This window comes from Telmatherina bonti (genome assembly GCF_933228915.1).
Source record: "Telmatherina bonti genome assembly, chromosome: 22".
Classification (NCBI taxonomy): Eukaryota; Metazoa; Chordata; class Actinopteri; order Atheriniformes; family Telmatherinidae; genus Telmatherina; species Telmatherina bonti.
The window spans coordinates 10,853,510-10,875,377 of NC_136631.1; the positions used below are offsets into that span (position 1 = coordinate 10,853,510).

Below are 21,868 nucleotides of genomic sequence, written 5' to 3' on the forward strand. Positions count from 1 at the left end.
TATGTATGTGACGAACAAAAAAATGTATGCTTTTTTTTTTTTTTTTTTTTTTTCAGTTTACGAAAATCAGCACTTTATTGAAAATCGTAATTTAAATCGAATCGGCGCCCAAAAAAATCAGAATCAAATAGAATCAGGACAAAGCATATCGTCACAGTCCTAAAAAAAAGAGAAGAAACCTTTGAAGTTTTCTACTTGCTGTGTCTATATTTTTACCATCCATCCACCAGTGTTTTAAGAAAATACTGTTGGCGTGATGAAAGTTTTCATGGGAAAAAGATAACCGTAACTGCAGGAAGACTTCTCTTGTTGGAGCAGCTCTGTTTATCGTAGTGTTGTGACGTTACAGTGACTGTTCAGTAGGTTGATCTGCTTCCATGCACAGTCTGCACAGTTAGGAAGTTTAACATGAAATGGTTCTCGCACTATAATGTGATGGTATGACCTAATTATATGACATGTCATTTAATGTGCTGTCAAGGCTTGTGCAAATTGTGCATGTGGCTCTTTTTATAAGCTGAATGAAAGGTGAGGAAGAATAATGCAAGGGTGACGAACGAATGAAGAAGTCGATTTACCAAACTGAAAAATGTTGCATGTCTTGTGTGTAAAAAAGCTGGAGATTTGCTCTAATGTGAAATGCAGATGTGTAAATATCTTTTCTTTCTCAGGGACTGTCTGTGGAAGTTCTTCCTGCCAGCTGACTTCCAGGACATGAAAGTGACTGAGGTGGCCCAGCCAGGAAAACCCCGGCAGATCCAGGCTTTCGAGCTCCGCATGAACATCATCGCTGACGCCACCATCGATCTTCTTTTCACCAAAAACAGGGTGACTCTTTCTTTCTCCTCACTGCTCATTTGCTTTCAAGCCTTATTTTGATCTTTCTTCATATCCCTGCAGTGCCTCCCCCATCTTTGTCTTTATGCCTCTCCATGCTTTACTTACTGATATCGGTTCATGTTTTATGCTTTTTCAAATTTTCCTCCCAGAGCAGTGCAGGGGCTTTTCAAACTAAGTATGTGAGCTGCATACTAAGTAACAACACGCATGCATACTGAGTAAAAGCATAAAATGGCTCGAGTCAGATGGAGTTGTCAGTTTGTTTTTTCTTTTGAACATATTTTTCGCTCAGATTAGGTGAATCTTTCATTTTAGGTTGTAAAGCAGTCGCTCGCAATCAGATCACTTGAGTCATTTTTCTGTTTGCTTCTCCCTCCCCCCCCCCCATGCCCCCCATCACCAGGAAACCAATGCCATCCATGTGAATGTAGGTGCAGGCTCTTACCTGGAAGTCAACATCCCCATGACTGTTGGAGAGAACGGTAAGAGCGATAGTGTGTTTCGCTGGAGGAATATGAGTGGACTGAAATGTCAGCTCTCAGATCTGCAAATGTCTCTCTGGCTCAAGTTCAAATCTTGTGAGTGTAAAGTATCTCATCATCTGGCATTAATCTTTTACACTGACTCCGCCGTCAGTGGCTTAAACAAATGTCATGATGAACACGTATCTTGAGACTTTAGAACAGGGGTGTCAAACTCCAGTCCTCGAGGGCCGGTATCCTGCAGGTTTTTGTGTTTTCCCTCTACCAACACAGCTGATTTGAATCAAATGCAGCCAGCAGCTTCTTGTCAACCTGTTTTCAAGTTTTGGTCAGGTGGGTTGGAGCATGGAAACAACAAAAACCTGCAGGATACCGGCCCTCGAGGACTGGAGTTTGACACCTGTGCTTTAGAAGGTGCAGGGACTGATTCTTCAAAGTGGCCCCGTTAGATTTAGACTTTTATTGTTTTGACACATTTTTCTCACTCTCCATCAGGGGCGTCAAACTCCAGTCCTAGAGTTTTTGTTTCCCTGTTGATACCGCCCAATTCAGATCAAATGGACCCAACAGCTTTTTGTCAACCTGTTCATTCATTTCGGTCAGATGTGTTGGAGCATGGAGACAACAAAAACCTGCAGGATCCTGGGCCTCCAGGACTGGACATTTAATATATTTACCGTATTTTCTGCACCATGAGGCGCACTTAAAAGCCTTTCATTTTCTAAAAAGTTGTTGCCGTGCTTTTAAACCTGGTGTGCCTTATGTGTGCACGGAGTTCTACAGTGAAAAATCAAGTGAGGCAAATGAATTTGGAGCATGCCATCATTCCGGCAGGAATAACAAAATAACTCCAGTGGCTGGACATCGGTGTAAACGGGGTGTTTAAAGTGAAGTGTCGAGTGTCATGGGAACAAAGGATGAGACGCGAACACACCTTTACAAAGACTGGGAGGCAATGTTGGCCGACTTCCATCCATCCATCCATCCATCCATTTTCTGCCGCTTATCCAGGGTGGGGTCGTGGGGGCAGCAGCCTAAGCAGGGAAGCTCAGACTTCCCTCTCCCCAGCCACATTTGAAAACTCTGCGGGGGGGATCCCGAGGCGTTCCCAGGCCAGCCGAGAGATATAATCCCCCCAGCGTGTCCTGGGTCTTCCCTGGGGTCTCCTCCTCCCAGAGGGACGTGCCTGGAACACCTCACCAGGGAGGTCCAGGAGGCATCCTGACCAGATGCCCGAGCCACCTCAACTGGTTCCTCTCGATGCGGAGGAGCAGCGGCTCTACTCTGATCTCCTCCTGGATGACCGGGCTCCTCACCCTATCTTTAAGGGAGAGCCCGGCCACCCTCGGAGGAAACTCATTTCAGCCGCCTGTATACGAGATCTCGTTCTTTCGGTCACGACCCACAGCTTATGACCATAGGTGAGGGTAGGAACGTAGATTAACTGGTAAATCAAGAGCTTCGCCTTCTGGCTCAGCTCCTTCTTCACCACGACAGACCAGCACAGAGTCCGCATTACTGCAGACGCCGCACCGATCCGTCTGTCGATCTCACGCTCCATCCTTCCCTCACTCTTGAAGAAGACCCCGAGACTCCGACAATGTTGTTGCAACCCGGTATGCTTGATGGCGAAATTGTCCAGCTGTTCAATTCAGATACAGTGTAAGTGAATAAATTTCAACCAAACTCACTGTTTTGCTTTCGTTACTTTGTTTCAGCATGCACCCAAAAAATATGCTGCGCCTTATGTATGACTTGAGCACAGAAAGAGACTCCGTAACTGAGGCTGCGCCTTATAATCTAGTGCGCCTTTTGGCCTGAAAAAGACTGTAATTTATCTGTAAATAAAATCTTTAGTACCATGAAAAGGTGACTAAATTGCAGCTGTTTCTCTCTTACTAAGTTTATTTATGACCTTGCTGAAAGTAAAACATCTGACAATGTTTCCTGTCCGCACAGGAGCATTGTGAGTCTTGAGACTAGTCGGTTTACAAAGTACCAGCTAGTTCTCTTTTGGCACTTTGAACACAAGTTTTTATTCCCAGTTTAGCTCTTTATGCCCCTTACTGAGCTTTTCTCTCAAGCCGCCGACTTAATAGTGTGTCCACATCCCCACCCTTTGCTCCACACACGTTTCATACAGCCAGCTTGAGCCAATCCTCTCGTCTCTGACCCAGCCACTGAGGGCCTCAGGACATAAAATCAGCCCATCTTGCGAGGCAGTAATCATTTCGCCCCTCCCTGAAACCCACTTGGCAGCTTTTTCTGTTTACAGCAGCACCATGCTCAATTCAAACACCTAACGTGAGAACCCATATATACTGTATTTGCTCATAGTTTTTATCATTTCTCTCTACGCTATGCCTCAGAAAGCTATAAAAAGAATTAGCTACAGCGAAACACGTTGGCGGCCACAGTTCTAGCACCGCGTCTCTGTAGATCAGAAGTGTATTTTTCTTTCTTGATCACTTTACTTGATCCTGTCGACACATTTATCACTTTGAGTGGATAATACCACGTCAGTCATTGTTCTGCACTGTCCCCACATCTGCAGTTTATGTAAGCAGATTTTCACATCTTGCTGCTAAAATGACATTATTTTCAAGAGATAGGTTGTACATCTTAGTTTAGAGCATTTTTTTTTTCTACTCTTCCTGTTTCTGCCCTCAGGCTACTCTCCCACCATCAAAGGTCAGCTGCTTCACGTGGACACCACCAGCAGCATGCAGTACAGGACTCTTCTAGAGGCTGAGATGTTGGCTGTGAGTAGCAGCTATGTGTAGAGGAAGCCTATTGGCTGCTGTTTGGAACAGCGATAAGAGTTGTCTCTTATCTCTTTGAGTTGTAAAAAAAAAAAAAAAAAAAAAAAATCCTCCTGCCTTTGTGTTTCTTATTTTCAGTTCCATGTGATAGCAAGCTATCCCCGGGTGTGGAACATGCCGCAGTCATGGCAGTGTGAGATTGAGGTGTACAAAGCCACCTATCATTTCATTTATGCCCAGAAAAACTTCTTCACCGGTGAGTGAAGAAAATAAAAAAAAAAACAAATAAAGGGAATGACATTCTGTTTTTTGGACAACAATCATTATGTGTTCATGTAAAGATAAGTTCTAAGTTATTAATTAGCATTTAAAAGATTTAAAGAATGAAATATTTGAATCTAAAAGAGCTACTGTTTCTTCCTTCTCTGTAGATTTGATTAAGGACTGGGCGAGTGACAGCGCCCCTGATATCTACTCCTTTGTGCCCTATTCATGGAAGTTTAAGATCCTGTTCCACCAGTTTGAGATGATCTGGGCGGCAAACCAGCACAACTGGATCGACTGTTCCACCAAGCAGCAAGAGAATGGTAAAACTACCAACTTACCAATATCTACCAATTGTTGTACACAGTGATGAAGTTATGCATGTCAATGGAATCCATAGTTTCCTGCACTTATCAATACATAAATAATAAGCTTAACAACAAAGCAGGTTCCCAAGCTTTTAGGCTTAATCATAAACTTGTTTAATTTTCCTTAGCTGAATTTTTTAAAGTAAATTTTTACATTAATACGCATATTTTTTACCTTTTTTTTTTTTTTTTTTTTAAATGTATATTTTGTTTTATCTGAATTTTTTAAATTATGATTATTTATTTATTTATTTATTTTATTTATTTATAACATTTCTATTTTAATTTTAATTAAAAAATATAACTTACTCCTAGCTGTTTGGTGTGCAAACCGGTGTCCGAGTTATGTGCCTGGTCTTTGCTCATTCATGTGACATCGCTGATTCAGTGGCAGTTTTAGTGCCTGAAACTGGTTCTTTAAAACTTAGTGGCACATTTTAAAAAAATTCTATTTAAAGGTAAAACGAAACCAAAAAACATTTTTAAACGTTACAATGAAAATAAAAGTTTTTATACGATGTTTTACAGTTTAAAATAAGTAACCTCCATTATAGACAGTAAAATTACACGGTGAAAAAAAACAAAAGACTTGATTGTTTAAAGTAAGAGTAACAAAGTAGTATTGTAGTTTTACTATGTTTCAGCTAAACCTCTTGTTCTGTGTGTGTTCAGCTTTAGCTGCCATGAAATGGCTCAATACTTTAATGCCTCTTTAACTCTGGAAGCGAGTGTCCGTGACAGGATACTTTAATTCTATGAAGTGATATATTGTACATTATGTATCGACGTCTTTATCCTCAAACAGGCAGACTAATCAATTACTTTATTGATTGCCTATAGTGTACCTGGCAGCCTGTGGCGAGACGCTCAATATTGACTTCACTCTGCCTTTCAATGAGTTTGTTCCAACCACCTGCCATACCCGCTTCAGCCTGAAGGTAAGACCAGCCTTAAGTGGATTTGTTTTTGTTCCAAAAATAGAAAAAAGTGTTGTTTTTCAATTAGTTTTTCTTGTTTGGGAGATACATCTGCAGAGGTGCGACTGCTCCCGCTGAATATTCCTGCTTTAGCACCTTTTATCTAGACTTTTCAGATGCAGCTGTATTTGCCGCGCGCCCACAACTATTAACGCTTTGACACCATCGATGAACTCGAGTGGGTTCTTTGGTGTTTTATGATTTTTTTCTTTTTTGCTTTTCTTCCTTCCTCAGGCTGAAGATACAGACATGCGACTGTCAGTGCCAGAGTGCCACCTGAGCCGCTACCCCCTCCTCACCCTGGCCAAAGACTACCAGAACATCAAGCTGCCCCCTGACATGTTCATGTCAGGGGAGAGTCATGGAGCTCCGCCTCCAAAACCCAAGTCCCGCTGGAGGAACATCACCCACGCAGAGTGAGACAAACCTTCAAGCTATTTCTCTCTTGTTGTGGGCAAAATGTGAGTGTGTTGGGAACGATCAGGATGAGTCATCGTTACAGCACACACACACCGCTGCTGAAGTAGATAAGAAATGTCGCCAAGGGAGAGCGTGGTTGTTCTGACTAAACGAACCTCCAGCTTGCCTCTGTTGGCTTTAAGCGAGATATAATATGCTCGTTTTAAGTGGGTTTCATTCACAAACGGGTTCTGATAAGTTACTCAAGTATTTTTAAATGTTTAATTATCTTTATACAGTATTTGTGGCATTAATGCCAAATATTTTGTGCAGCTTTTCACTCACTATTTGTAGTAGATCACTTTGTGTTTGGAGATATTTAATGATGCCTTGCAAAGATGTTGCAAAGATGAGAGCTGCTCCAGAAACTTCAGGTTGTATTTCCTCATGGTTCCTTTTAGGAGTGTATTGCTTTGGATGATTGCTCTGTTGCAGAAACAAGGATCTTTCCCACTTTTCTGTGATCTGCAGACAACAGTTCAGGGATTTGTTGGTATTTATTTAACTCCTTTTATTCTCCTCTGTGAGGTAGACTGCAACAACAACTGGAATGGCTTTGTTTCCATCAAATGCTGCTTCTTTTGGGATGAATTCTAGCTGAAGTAGTTTTATATAGATATCTTTATAGCAATCTATCAAATTGAACAGTGGAATATTTGAGGCAAAGTTTTACAGGTGTATGATTCTGATGCACATCTCTTTTTAGCTGTTAAAGCGCCACTACATGATTTTCTGACTGTAAAACTCTGTGCTTCTGACTCATTTTTGATGGCACACTGACATTCATTATGTACATTCCTGGAGGGGTTGTTGCCCTGTAGCATCCTGAGGTGAAGAAACCGCACTTTGCAAGTTTTTTTTCCCAGCTCGGGGCATCACATTAGAGCTGCTTCTTGCTTTGCTACTGCAACATGCCACACACCAGCGACCATCCATCAACACTCAAAAAAAAAAATAAAAAAGGTGTTAATGTGTGAAAATATGTTGAAGCTCAGAAGTGAGGTGTTTATTTACCACTTAAAAACTATAAGCAAGATCAACAACGACATATATTTTAAATTAAAGGCGCTATGGCGAAATGCGCTCGTCCCGATTCAATCCTGAATTCTTTAGGATTGGATTTAAATTGTGATTCTTGTGGATTTTTGTAGACTGCAAAACAAAAAAATGTCTAAAACTTTTTAATTTCACTGAGGAAAGAACAACCCAGTAGCCAGACCATCGTTCTGCTGCTTTAATGCCCAAGAAGACAAGTAAAAACATCAATAATGTAAAAAAAAATTATAATGGATTATTTGTATTTATTTGAAAAAAAAAAAAAAACTTTTTAGCAAAAAAACTTTTTTGAAATTGTGAAAAGAACCAATATTGGATTTTTTTTCGATTTAATTTCCCACCCTTAAAAGACCCACTATAGAACTTTTGCCATTTTTTCCCCAATCATTCGCCCCTTATCGACGGTGAAATCTGCATCCATCTGGTATCCTACCTGACCTGAATCAGCGACATTGCATGTTCAGAGCAACCAGTGTGTTTTCTAGCATGAAGTGAAACTCTGCTGCAACATTACGCAGCATCCTGGATGATAAGGTTGTCCAGTGTGTATTCTCCTCCTCGGGATGTTGCTGAGCAGCAGCGGCTGTAAAAATGCACATGATAGATGTCGCTGCGTCATCAAAAAAGTCTCCAATGCTGAGTTTTAAGGTCAGAAAGTTACGTAATGCGTCTTTAAATGGTGGCATCTTGATAATACAAGATGAATAATTATTCTTTTCTGAAGAAAAAAATCAACATTAATCACTTGAAGTTTTTTTTTTAAAACCCTAATTGTAATATTTGACTTAAACTTGGTTCAGGAATCTGGTCTCAGAAACCACAAGATTTTTCTGTATACATGTAACATGACTGAGCTGCACTCCATTTTAATTCTCGATGAACCTGCCTGCCTGTGAGTTTGGAGCTGGTCTACTGCACCTTTCCAGTCATACAGTCATTTTACTCCCAGTTTGTGATGTCCAACCTCACCAGATTTAGTCAGTTTTTGTCGCCTTTATTTCAAACAGGGGCTGCGTTTCTTGCCTTTCATGTAACCATAGGCTGTATATAAAGAGATGGACGGAGCCTCCGTGAAGTCACCCATAGGTTTCTGAAGAGCTGAATTGAAGCTTGGTGGGCGGTTCCTACCATCGCCATCTTGGCAAGGGCATGCGCGTCGTCCCGCCCAGAAAACACAAATATGGCCAAAGACGTGGAGGTGAGAGGGGGGCTGTGAGCCTCGTGGTGGATGATTGACATCAAGCGAACTCCGAGCTTTCTGTAGCTAAGAGCTAACCTAGCAAACCTGGAGATAACGGGAGATAACTGGAGCTAACCAGCTAACGGAGGAAAGCGGGCTAAAGCTAAGTCACATTGTTAACCGGTTAAAAGCTGCGGTTGTTCTACGTTCTTCTGACTTGAAGCCGGAGATTGGTACCTGTCAATCAAAAGGACACGCCCCTAAATACGCCAAACTTCGAGATTAATTTACTTTTAAACGGGCGAGTTAGGAAAAAAATTCACTTTTGTTTAAGTTGGTCTTTTTAACATGGGAGTCTATGGAGATTTGCTGTGTTTTGCAGCCCCTAGTGGATGAGGGGGGAACTGCAGTTTTATGCACTTCCGCATAGGCTTCACTTTTAACCGCCGGAGGTTGCTGCTTGCATGTAACAACCCACCAGACCGCAATGACCTTTTTCCATATGAGATTACCCAGATCTCGCCAGCTCTTAATGATTTCAATTAAAGCTGTTGCTATCAAAGAATCTTTGATTGATTTCCCCACTAATAATGACAGTTCCCACTTTGCTTGTCATTTTCTTTTCATTTAATGTCACTATTAATTTTACATGAGTGGAATTAGCGCCGTTGACACTTTACTCCAGAAAAATGACAAATAACTTCCCCTTTTATGAAGCTTTTCCTCTTCATTTCGCTCAAATTCAGAATGTGTTGCCAGCGATTATTTGATGCTCGGTTATTATTAATACATGCTCGTAAAAATGTGGTTGAATATTTGCAGTTAAAGACCTCGAGAGAAGTTGTTGGTACTTGTGGAAATAACTGAAATATTTGTGAGTTTTATCCAGCTCTCTCTTTACATTATCTCCATCTCACTACTGCTACATCGGCTGAAATAGAAAAGGAATAAATTGTAAATGCAGCGCATTATGACTGAACATTTAGGTCATTTGTTATGTATAAAGCCCCAAACCAGAGTCCTCATGTATTACTGTGAGAGACCCTCTTACCTCCTGGGAGTTTAGGATCGAATACCTTGTGAAGCAGCGCTCTCTGTGCTGCAGAGAAATCAGGTGTGACCTGTTTGCCGTCCATTGGCTCTACTGGATGTCCTCCATCTGAACGGGCCATAAAGCAAATGATGAGGTGGAAAACCCACTTAAAATGATGATACACCATTATGACTGTGTGCTGAGTGTGCGTCTTCCTCCTCCTTACATCAGCGCCGGCTGGGTGGATTGCTGGAGCGTGCCAAACTTCCTTCTTATCATCGACTACACCTGGCATCCCATTTATCCCCAGAAGGCTGATGAGCAACTCAAACAGTCACGTAAGCTCATCGTTTTGGTCTTCTTGTGATCTACAGATAGTCGGAGAGTTAAACACCATTGTTTCATCATCTTACCCATCTTTTTTTTTGTTATTTTCTTTGAAACCCAGCAGTGTCTGAGATGGAGGAGTCCATGTTGTCAGCTTTGCGACCCCCAGAGCACGCCTCAGCACCCCACAACGCCCCACCCCGCTATACCTCCACGTCTGCTTCAGCTGCCAACAGCCGGGCTCCGACTGACCCCTCGGAGCTGCCTCCTGACAGGCTTCATGTGGAGATGGAAATGTCCCCAGATTCTCAAATCCTTCTCTACGGGCCTTTGCTGCGAGCCCTGATCTCCATCAAGGTGCTGAGATCTTCTTGCTCTTCCAGTCAGAAGCTTCTCAGCCCGGGAAAGATTTTTCTCAACCCCATTTCCTCTTTTTTTTTTTTTTTTTTTTCTTCTAACAGGAAAATTATTTTGGAGAGGATGACATGTACACAGACTTCGAGGAAGCAGTGTCCAGCCCGGTGTTGTCTACGTCCACCTCCTCGGGCCTGGGCTGGTCTCCGCTGGGGATGGAAGACAGTGAACAGAAAGAAAGCTCAAACATCCACCCGTTAGACCTGCGACCCTGGGACATCACGGTGCTCATCAACCTCTACAAAGTCCACGGCCGGCTGCCCATTGTAAGATGCATTTCCTGTAAATTAGTTTGGTAATTTAGTTTAAAATGAGAAAGATAGAAGCATCAGTGGTGTGAAAATGGGAAATAAAACGGCTAAAAGCAGAGAGCTGGGTTGTAACTACATGACCTTTGTTCAGTCCCTCCAGGAATTTGCAAACTTTGATGCAAATTCAGACAGTGTCTGCAAATTCTGCACATCTTTGCAAGTTTATCCAATCAGCAAACTTTAATGCAGCTTTGACAAATCGCAGCATGTGGGTTCAATGGGTCCAGTGTGGGGGAAATGGGACCAGACTGCAGGCTCACTGACCATGATGGGAGGAGTTAACTGCTCTTCTACATTATTCAAATCTCACCATGTTTGTTTATGACTAAATATCTCACTTTAAAAATGAGGAAAAATGGGTTTCAGTTCACATCTTTATAATTTGTTTTCCTTCTTTCTTTTTGCATTATGTTTGTTATTTTTCCTCGCGTCCTGTTGCTGTATGTGTCCGCCTGAACATGACCTGTCAGTCTTGTGACCTGTCATGGACATTCTTTGGATATTATTTAAAGTAGAGCCACCTGGCACATCTTTTCAATTTAGAAAGAAATTTACATTTTCCCGTCTGAGAAGAAAGATACGAATAATTTTTACTGTGAAATATTCTTTAAGTCCAACTTAAAGAAATTGGTAATATGCCGGTGAACGATGCCCATTGTGTTTTTTTCTCTTTGACTGTGCAATCGCAGTGCATGTTCACTATGTTTAGAATCACTTTTGTTTTCGTTCTCACTGTCAGATCCAGCATTATTATGTAAATGAAAGATGAAGAATAATTCTTAGTTTTATAAGGAGCCTTCAGTCCATAAAGCTTCTCTTTGCAAAGCACATTTGTTCAGTTCACCATGGCAGCCGGAGCATCGTTCTGCTGTCATGATACGGGACAAGAAAGGATTGAAAAAATAAAGAAAGAAGGATAGTTTGATTTAGAAATTAAGAGACATAAAATCAACAGTCAAGGCAAAATTATGCAAGCCGTTCAGCTCAACAATGTTTGCATTTATAAAAGCCAAAACTTGTGAAACTGATATTTTTGCAGTTGTCTTCTAGTTTTTTCAGAGCTGTATATTTACTATAATGACTAAGTCTTTCTCTGTGGCCTCCAGCACTGCAGCAACGAAGGTCCTGAGGGTCCCTCTGGCTTCCTGGAGCGGCTGTGCTTTGAAATGAAAAAGGGTTACAAGGAAACGAAGCTCCAGATGCTCTTGTCTCCAGTGCACATCTTTATCAGCGACAACTACCAGGTAGGATACACATCTTCCCTCTTTAGCATCCGTCACTACTTATCATAGTTCAGTTTTTACATTAAAAATGTATATTTTTACTTCTCATTCCCGAGAACAATGACACGGTTTTGATCAGGAAGACTTGTCGGTGTCTGTTGTATGCTGGTAAAGCACCAGCAAGACGTGGAAGACGATGAATAATGCATGCTGTGTGGATCGTATCAACAGACTCGACAGTAAATACACAAACAAAACGATGATTCAGTCCGAAGAAAACATCCTGAATAAAAAGTGCTGCAAGTTTTGCATAGTGAGAAAAATGCTTGCAGCAGCTACTTTTTGGAATAAGCAAAAAAATTTTTTTTTTTTTTTTTTTTTTTTTTTTTTTTTTTTAAACTGATGAGACGAATTTCAGTTGTTGCAGAGCGGAAAACGTCCCCTAATCCCTGACAGAGTGTGTGCGTTCTCCATTCTCCTCCTCCAGCTGGAAAATCAGATATAAGAGAGAAGAAGCCTGCACTTGTTTTTTTTTTTTGTTTTTTTTTTTTTAATTTTAATTCCTAATTCCACTTTCAGCGTCCCACGGTGGATGGAGTGTTGAGGGACGGACACCTGAGTCTGTCTGGCCTTCAGATGAGGGCGCATGCCATGTTCTCCGCTCAGGGTCTTCCTCTGGGTAGTGACACGCTGGAGTACGCCTGGCTCATTGACATGCAAGCCGGGGGGCTCACTGGGAGGGTCACTGTACCTCAGGTTTGTGGGTGCCTTTTTTTTTTTTATTTATTCATTAAGTTAAAGTTAAGTTAAAAGAGCATGAAGGAGAAAAATCATGAATACATTACAGCTTTTCACGTCATCCAATTAAAAAAAAAAAGGTGAAATAAATCTGGTGAAACAGTCTTGTGTAGCTTTTTTTTTTTATTTTTTTTTTTTTTACCAAAAGTGTGAGTGAAACTGTGTTTGTATCTATAAGGTGGCCAGCATGATCGAGTGGGGCGAGACTTTCCTTTTCCACGTTGTGTCTCGGGAGTTCCAGCTCGAACAACCCAAACCTTCTGTCATCTGCCAGCATGGAGTCGATCGTCGCATCTGTGATGCCAAGGTACAAACTGGCGATAAAACAAGGAAACGCCGCATTTCTTCCCTCACTTTGACTTTCTCTCATGTAGCTGTCAGGCTTTGGCTTGCGCTAGTTACCGGCCATGTGTCGGCATCTCGCTCTGGAAGCCGCTAAATGAGATCATTATGGCCGGAGGCTATTTTTGTGCGATCTGGATGCTGGTCAGATCTGTCCTGTGTGAAATCAGATGTTAAACTAAGATCAGATAACGAACAGAAACCGATAAAAACTCTGCTCTAATGAAGGATGACTCAGAAAAGAGACTTTTTGTTCTGTAGTTTGAGCCTTGAACACGTATTTCTGCACATACAGCAGCTATACGTAGCTGATGTACGGCTGGTGAAATCTGCATTAATCTTCAGACAAACAGGTCTTTCTCTCAGGATGTCTGCCTCGTAGGTGGAAACTAACAAGGATATTTTTAAAAGCTCCACCAGCGAGCCCTCATTAGTGTCTGACGGCTGAGCAGCTGTAGCCGCGGGCACCGCAGCAAAGCATGAAACGAAGTCTGGGACTAAACAGGAGCTTTCCCTCAGAGCATCACAGAACAGCTTCTTAACGGCGCTTTTGTCTTTCAGCTGAGCTGCCTGCCAGGTCACTGTCGCACATCCGAGGAGCTGAAGTACACCATGACCCGGCTGGCCATGGATGGAGTCGACCTCTTTATCGTGGAACATGGCTGCGCTGCTAATATTAAGGTATAAAGGCACCGAAATGTGAAGAAAGGATCATTTTTTTCATCAAAGTTTGACTTATTTGTGACAATATTTTATTTTTCACAATTCTTTTTAAAAAAAAAACAAACAACTTTCTGCAGACGGGCGTTATCCGTGTAGCCAACTGTAACCTGCACAACCAGGCAGTGGGAGAGGGCATCAGCGCTGTGGTCCAGGACGTAAACATCCGTCAGTACATCGAGCAGCAGCAGCAGCAACACAGCGAGGCGGCCAGGTTGCTGCTGGCCGGGCAAGGTCAAGGTCCGGGTCAGCCGCTGGGTCTCGGTCAGCCCCCTTTGCTGCGGCGCTCTGTCTGGCTGGAGGCCGGTTCAGTCAACCTGAACCTCATCACAGCAGACATTGCCCTGGCTGCTGACCACTCAGCCAAATGTGAAGTCCAGAGGCACTTTTTGGAGCTGCACGATGCTCAGACCAAAAGGTAGAAAACACAGAAAATGGCTCTTTAGCACTGGAATGTTCCTTGTTGAAGCGACTGATTGCTGAATTTGACTAAACTGTAGCTCAACTGAATTAAAATAATGGACACCACTGATGATCAAATGCATTGAAAAGAAGTGTAAATGCAGAAATTTGTTCAGAGAAGAGCTGAATCATCCTTTGAGTCACTCACACATCTGTAGTGTGAGTCACGGATGCAGCCAGCAACTTGTTCAGCCCATGATGCACTGCAGATATTTTTAAGCAAATTAAGGCAATTCCATTTCTGGCATTTTCTGTCATCATGGTCTATAACACAGGTGTCTAACTCCAGTCCTCGAGGGCCGGTATCTTGAAGGTTTTTGTTGACCAAAACTTAAAAACAGGTTGACAAGAAGCTGCTGGATGCATTTGATTCGAATCAGCTGCGTTGGTAGAGGGAAACAACAAAAACCTGCAGGATACCGGCCCTCGAGGACTGGAGTTTGACACCCCTGGTCTATAATAACGGCTGCTTGCAAATGGAAAAGATGCTTCCTATTGCTAGTTTGATGTGAGATGAAAGGAAAGGTGAAGTGTTTGTGTTTATGACTCGAGTGTCTGCTGCAGTGCCGAACTCTTATTCATTCCCTCTGCCTTCCCTCCCCTTGCAGACTTTGGTTCCTGTGGCCTGAAGAGGCTAGCATTCGCAACAAGCGAAGCAGGAACCGGTGCGGCTGCCTGGGAGGCTGCAGGTTCTTCGGAGGTACCAACATGGCCCTGGACTTCTTCAAGCTGGAGGAGCTGACACCCTCCTCCTCAGCTGCATTCTCCTCTTCCAGCAATGAGTCAGACATGTGCTACGGCCAGTCGCTGCTGCAACCTGGAGAGTGGATCATGACCAAGGAAACTCCAAAAGTAGATGGTATGGATTTACATACGTGTTCTCTCCACTCCCCCATGAACAGTGGGATTCATTTTCCTCTGGAAGTTTTCACAGAGCAAATGAAGAATCTACAATGTTGAAGTTCATTCGAAAAACAACAAATGCAATAAAAGCTAATGACTTGTTTTAGGGCAATAAGAGGGCAGTTACGCACCGAGACTCTTATAAAACAAAACAAGCATCATGAGAAACATTTAGTTGTCTTTATCTGCCATTTTCATCAGATTCATCCTAAGCAGGAGTTTATGATCATTTAGAAAATGCCAAAATCAGGCCTGTATGTTGTGTCCATGTAACCTCAGGGAGGGTCGTAGGACTGAAGACAGAGACACATTCACCTTGTTTGCCTCCGGAGCTGCCTGAAAGGCGTGGCCAGCAACACCTCAGCCTCCAGGTGCCCCAGCGCTCCCACAGCTCTGCCTCTTCCTCAGAAGAAAACAGCACCTCTAGTGCAGCCTTACCCTTACTGGCCGGAGAGAGAGATTCCCCCTCGCCTAGCCACGAGGATCGCCTGCTCCCCATGAATGGAAAAAGCCCCGCTGAGTGAGTCATGAGCAGAAACGCCGTCATGATATATAATCAGAATGCAATTAGGATTTTCTGACTAGCTGGTTGTAATCCTGCTTTTTAAATGAGCGCAAACCTTTTAGTGATTTGTGTGTTGCATGCTTTGTTACCTTGTAGAGCCCTGGGGGAGGTGCCTGAGGCGTCTCCGGTCTCACCCAACAGCTCCCAGGATCGCTCGTCGGTGCGCTCACCCCTCTGCTCCCCGCTGAAACGCCAGTCATCCGTTCACTCCGGTCGGCTGGGCAGCACCAAGAGCCTGTCAGCCGCAGTTTTCACCGACAAACCTCCGCCGGTGCTCGCCGGAGGCGTGCAGTTCAGCAGCGAGGTTTCCCGCAGCGACGAGAACGTCCTGGACTCTCCCCGTCAGCGGAGAAGCTACGGCTCCTTTCCCTTCACGCCTTCGGCAGACTCCAACACTTTCCATCAGTACCGCTCAGCCGACTCCAGCATGTCGGTGGCCGACAGCGAGGCCTACTTCTCCGCGGCTGAAGATTTCGAGCCGATAAGCAGCGCCGACGAGGGCCCGGGGACGTACCCGGGCCGCAAGAAGAAGAGGAGGCAGCAGATGCAGCAGCCGCAGCAGCCTCCGTATCACATGGAGAACTACAGGTCAGAAATGGTTGACGAAATGGATGTTTGTTGCTTCGAAAAGTTCTCAGAGTTCAAAGTTCTGAGAGGAGCAGGAGTGGATTGTAAAGTACAAGGCTGAGATGCGATTGAAGTGATAGTAGATTCAAGACTCCCCACAGCAACATCAAAAGAGTCTCGCTATTTTTCATCTGGAACCGCAGATGAATTAATGATCTGCCGAGCAAAATTAATGATCTATCAAATTCTGACCTCGCCAGATTTCCCAAAGCGTGACCCCTTAGAAAAATATTAAGAAACCATTCTGAAGAGTAAATTATTGATGCGTTAAGATTGTGATGAGCGCAGAAATTGGTGTCATCAAGTTTTAAAATTTTACAATTTACTACATTACATTAATGCAGTCAAATGACTTTCAGATAAGGATGTTTGTTGTGACTTTAGATTTAGCGTTTGCAGGAGTTGGAGCAAATGCAGCAGAAACCTCCCAGAAAGGAGGGAGGTTTCTGCCAAATGATCAACCACACAAGTGGCTGGAAGATGGAACACCGTGCTCAACAAATCACAAATTTCATTGTCAAAAATAACTTTCTCCGAGGCTAAATGCCTCATGGCTTTGATTTGTTTCTTTGATTGGATCATACATGCGTGCACGGGCGTGATCTGGCGGCGCTGAACCAAATGAGATGTTTGATCTGCAGGTTGCCACTTACTGCTGGAATGTCGGGCAAATTGGATTTCACTCGCGACGTACAGCTTCCTCGTCATTTTCCCACCATCATAAATTGGTTTTGCATTGATTTTGGCACACTCCCTGATTGATCCGGCTTGAACCAAAACAAATATTCAATTTAGGTTGATTAAGAAGTTTCATACGACAACATGAAGCTGACGTCAGGAGGAAAAAGCTGCAGACGGGCAGATTGCACGTTTTATTTACAAGACAACTCCAAGTGCTTTATATAAAACATGAAAAGGATTACAGCAAGAATTCTTGTCCAAAGCACTGGCTTGATTTGGTTTTTAATATCACTGTTTAAAGCCAAGTGCTTCCTTTTAATCTTTTTTTCTGTGTTTCTAAAAAAAACTATTTCATTTAACTGAAGACATTTCTGGCACATTCGGTCTTTAAATTGGACTATATTCTCTTCCGCTTTATTTTGGTTTTTGTTGCATAAATGACATCCTCAGTCTTGTTTCACTGCTGACAGATAAAGACCTCTACACAGGGACCAATGGGAATAAATGACACAAAAGTGCAAATAATTATTAAGTTTCTGTCCATGCACACCAAAGATGCGAAATTGTGAATTATTCTGAAAATTACAAAACAAACTCGCAAGGTGAAATCCACATCAAACCATGACAGCAGTGTTCTGATGCTGCGCTAAAGAGCGCACTGAGTACATCCTATTCTGGAAAAGAGAGGAGAACTCCTGGGAAGTTTAATCCAGGAGCTGAAGCGGGACCACATCCGCTTCAGGACGGACTTTAACATGTCCGAGGGACCGTTGGAGGATGCGCTTTAGCAGCTAGCTGCAGGAGAAATAATGAAGATGCGGGCCATGGTGATACAAAGTCTAAAGAAAATAGCAACAACATCTTGACATGAGCAAAACCAGTGATCTATCAGTCAAAACGCCTTCTCTGGCTGGTTGATTATATATCTGTTGGGTGCAAATATATATATATATATATATATATATATATATATATATATATATATATATATATATATATATATATATATATATATATATATATATATATAAAAACAATCTACCTAAGTTTAAAATAAATAAATCTTGCTTAATGGCTGGTTGGAATTTTGTTATTGACACTAATACAAATAAAAAAATTGCAGCTAGAATTGTTTGTAGAAATAATCGGAGTAGGTGTGTAGGTAGGTAGGTGTGCCTTAAAGACCTTTTCCTTCTTCTCATAAAGCCTTGGTTTACTGCGTACTTGTTGTAAATGGAAAATATTTTTATCTGATTCCTTTTTTTTTCTTTATGTAGCCGGAGTTCCATCTACCACAGCGTTGAAGGTCCCCTTACCTATGTTCTTAATGGGGAGCTAATCACTGAGCCGCGTCCTCTGCCGCCACCACCAATACTCCCCCCGCTGCCACCCCATCCATTACCCAGCCACACATCCCAGGCTTCCTTTGTCTCAGCTCTGGCCATGGAGGAGGAGAGCTCTGTGGAGGCCGAAAAGACAGCCGAACCGGGTCCTGTGACTCGACAGCCACATGTCATGGCTTGCTACCAGAACTACCTGGCCCATTATCAGGTACCTTCACTTCTCTTGTACTTCTGACTTATGAAGCCTGAAAAATTTACACAATTTGTCTTCTACATTTTCACTCTGTCACCTTTCAACATCACCTCTGCCAGGTATCGAACTGGTCTGTCAAGCAGCCAACCAATAAACGGACCTCTAAGTCTTCTTTGCATCGGCCTCTTGATCTGGACACGCCTACCAGTGAGGAGAGCTCCGCCTCTTTTGACCAGCTTTCTGTCCCCAGCTTCAAGGTGTTTGACTTCAACTTTACAGTATTTGTTCTGCAAGTAGCTGAGTTTATCTCATGTAAGAGGTTTAACTACATGTACTCATCAGTAATACGCCAACCACGTTTTCTTCTACGTTACAGGTGGTAAAGCAGGGCCTCTCAGCCAGCTCCCTTCTAGATAGAGGTCTGCAACTGATGGGAGAAAACAACAGGTAGTAAAGCCACACAAGATATGTAATTCAAGTCATCAAACAGAGTCAGTATTATATAAAACTAAATCACGATCTGAACTCTGTAAAACCAAAAAATATAGAAAAACCATGTTTTTACAGAAATGTGTTGGCCTTGATGGAGAAGATTTTTCTAGATTTACATTCACATAGCCAGACGAAATACACAGAGCAACTAAGGGTTTACTTGGAATGTGGAACTCTTACTAAGTACTATAATAGCACTACAATATTATTAATTATCACCACACAACAGTCATATTTTAATAAATCATACTGCCAACAAAAAACATTTCACTTATCACGATTTTAAGTTCCATTGGGGTGCTTTGCCATGCATATACGGCTGTATCTCCTGCTAAATTAAATAATCATCATAGTAGAAAGAACCACAAGACCACTTATATTCCCAGAGAAGAGGATCGTATCATACATAAAAGCATTCCCATCTGTCCCTGCAGCCATACAATAACCATCCTACACAACCAGTCCAGAGGGTCTTAGCTGCAGACTGGAGAATGAGGCGGGGCTGGATGTCCAACCCCGCCTTCTCAACATTTTGATTGGATTAATCCTAACCCTGACACGAACCCTAACCACGCCCATTTGACATCCAACAACCCCCAATATCCAGGCCCGCCCCGTTCTCCAGGCTGCAGCTGGGGGTCACAAATTCATTAATTTTTTTATCTAATAAATACTAAGAGATATAAATACTACAGCTGAAAGATCCTGAGATACCACAACATGAAATCATTTGTTCATTCCAGATTACTTAAATCTGGTCTAAGCAAAAACACATTTCGATGGATATTTACTAGATTGGTATGGACGTCATCTGCCAGATCTGTCAGTCCACATGCGTGGAGAATCAGACACACTGGAAACTAGTTTCTGCCTCACTGCGCTCATATTGCAGAGCTGTGTTGAGAAGGAAGGTGGATTCACACAGGTTTGAAAGCACTATTTAAAAAAAAAACACTGAAATTTTCACCCTTCACCCTTCATAAACATTTGATTTTGTTACATTAATATTAAATGTAAGATTTGCCAGATATATTGTAACTGTTACTGCATAACAGAGAAGACTGCTCTCCAAAAGCATTTTATTGTTGTGAAACTAAAAGTTCCTCCTTTTTCTTTACATAGCTGTGATTGGAAAGAAAAGTTTGCATTACAGCCCTTTTAAAGTGTTTCATTACATTACATGCTATGTTATGGCATACAGAAAATCATGCAGGTAATTGCAATGAAACATTTCAATCATTGCCCTGCACTCATTATTTCACAGGTATATTTGAGAAAGGAAATGTCCGCCATCTTGATTACCATCCTCACCCAATGTAGTAAAATTACAACAAAGACCTAACAAGCTAAAAATCTAATTTAATGTCTGAATTCCACTAGAATTTAGTGTTTGCTTATTCTGGCCTTTTTAATATTCACAAAGATATACAGGGGATTTTACAGTGATATATGAAGCCTCATGCAAAGATTGAGGAAACTTTGCAGTAGTATGAGCTTATTGCCTTTTTGCCGAGCCTGTTTATCATCCAATAGCATTGCAGAACTAAAGAATGGGAGCTACTGGCTATGTAAATGGGTTCTTTTAAAAACATAAAAACATTCAGGTTTTATGTTTTCCAATAACAGTGGGTCTTACATCCTCTTCAGATAAGCAGCAGCCTCTCCTGGTGTTTTTAAGTAATTGTCTTGTCTCCTCGACAGCACACCTTATACGCCCTTGGATAAGAGGGCCATGGAGAACACGGATGAGGACACAATGACAGATGATTGGACTCTGGAGCAGCCTTTGGCCCAGACCAGAACCACTGCCATCGTGGAGGTTAAAGGGGCAATCAATGTGGTGCTCACACCTCTTGTGGCTGAATCCCTGGACAGGTAGCAACCAGTCTTTTTCAAGGGTTTTATTTATACTAACTTGTTTTGACCATATCTCCCTCTGCGTTTCTTACACTGCACTTTCAGAGTTTTGGGTTATTTTTAGCCCAAGGCTAAGATTTGAACTGAAGCCATTTTAATCCCTATGCGCACACACCGTGGATATAAAATTTTGCTGACAGTGTTTCAGACTCTGATCTCATTCTTGGTGGTGTGTAGTGGGGAGAATCTTAAGGATGGCAGTGACCATCAGCATCTGGTTGTGAATGTTACTAAACTATCTTGGCTTTTGCTTTGACATTTAGTAGCTAAGAGGCTAAAAAGTGGCAAGTATCCAAATAATTACTTAGTACAAGAGGTTGAACATCACTTTTATGTGTGAGACATATCATTCTTTATAAAAATGGGAGTTGAAAGGATTTTATTGAGTATCAGCGTTGTTCTTGACAAACTCTCCTGTCGAGTCTAAATTCATATTTCTGATGAAAAATGTCCACAAATGCCTGTTAAAAATTTCTAAATTGATTTTAGCTTTTATTTTAGTGTCTTTATCAACTCCATATATACAAAATACTTTACTAAACTAATGCAAACAGAATATCAGCTCTAAATTTGCTGTTTTAAAGTAGCACAACACAGTTTTCTTACATAAAAACTGCACCTCTGACTGGTTTTAATGCCACATTTCTTTTCATGATGTACATTCACGGAGCCAGGCAAGTTTATTTATGTAGCACAATTCAACAACATCATTGCCCAATTGCATCCCGAGGCAGAGAAATTGCACTGTACAACTTCTTTTTTTCCCACTCCATCATTTCACAGCTTTATGGAACTGCGTCACTCTCTAGTAACTGGATATCAACACACTGACAACATGGCTGATTCTGTTCTATTCTACAGTCATTTGGCAACTCTTTCTAGAGAAATGCAAGAGGAAACTATTGGAAAAAGCAAGGAAAAGAAAAAAAGACAGGGACGAAGACAACTGACTTTTACTGCCTGAAAAGAGCTCAGAAAGGAGACAGGATGCAAGATGGATGATGAATTGGATGTTGTCACTATGAAATTATCAGCCAGAGTTCAATAGTGGGGCTTTAAACAATTTTGAAGACCAGATTATGAAAAAATATGTTACCTAAACTTTAGGAGATGCAGGTCTAATACTGGT

At 42.1% G+C, this 21,868-nt stretch overlaps 1 protein-coding gene across 1 annotated transcript in view; it reads left to right on the forward strand.

Annotated features, from left to right (window-relative positions):
* Positions 1 to 541: 541 nt before the first annotated feature.
* Positions 542 to 21,868, forward strand: part of kiaa1109 (KIAA1109) — a gene marked incomplete at its 5' end in the record, with an annotated part of 74,668 nt that continues 53,341 nt past the window's right edge. The window contains 23 exons of the mRNA XM_079262349.1: positions 542 to 549; positions 672 to 828; positions 1,244 to 1,322; positions 3,993 to 4,084; positions 4,223 to 4,340; positions 4,516 to 4,671; positions 5,557 to 5,654; positions 5,928 to 6,109; positions 9,653 to 9,759; positions 9,873 to 10,105; positions 10,210 to 10,428; positions 11,580 to 11,717; positions 12,276 to 12,452; positions 12,673 to 12,801; positions 13,398 to 13,517; positions 13,637 to 13,974; positions 14,627 to 14,877; positions 15,201 to 15,441; positions 15,583 to 16,074; positions 18,072 to 18,345; positions 18,450 to 18,587; positions 18,707 to 18,777; positions 20,524 to 20,697. Of these exons, the coding sequence (XP_079118475.1) occupies positions 542 to 549; positions 672 to 828; positions 1,244 to 1,322; positions 3,993 to 4,084; positions 4,223 to 4,340; positions 4,516 to 4,671; positions 5,557 to 5,654; positions 5,928 to 6,109; positions 9,653 to 9,759; positions 9,873 to 10,105; positions 10,210 to 10,428; positions 11,580 to 11,717; positions 12,276 to 12,452; positions 12,673 to 12,801; positions 13,398 to 13,517; positions 13,637 to 13,974; positions 14,627 to 14,877; positions 15,201 to 15,441; positions 15,583 to 16,074; positions 18,072 to 18,345; positions 18,450 to 18,587; positions 18,707 to 18,777; positions 20,524 to 20,697 (3,992 nt within the window). The remainder of the gene's footprint in view (positions 550 to 671; positions 829 to 1,243; positions 1,323 to 3,992; positions 4,085 to 4,222; positions 4,341 to 4,515; positions 4,672 to 5,556; positions 5,655 to 5,927; positions 6,110 to 9,652; positions 9,760 to 9,872; positions 10,106 to 10,209; positions 10,429 to 11,579; positions 11,718 to 12,275; positions 12,453 to 12,672; positions 12,802 to 13,397; positions 13,518 to 13,636; positions 13,975 to 14,626; positions 14,878 to 15,200; positions 15,442 to 15,582; positions 16,075 to 18,071; positions 18,346 to 18,449; positions 18,588 to 18,706; positions 18,778 to 20,523; positions 20,698 to 21,868) is intronic.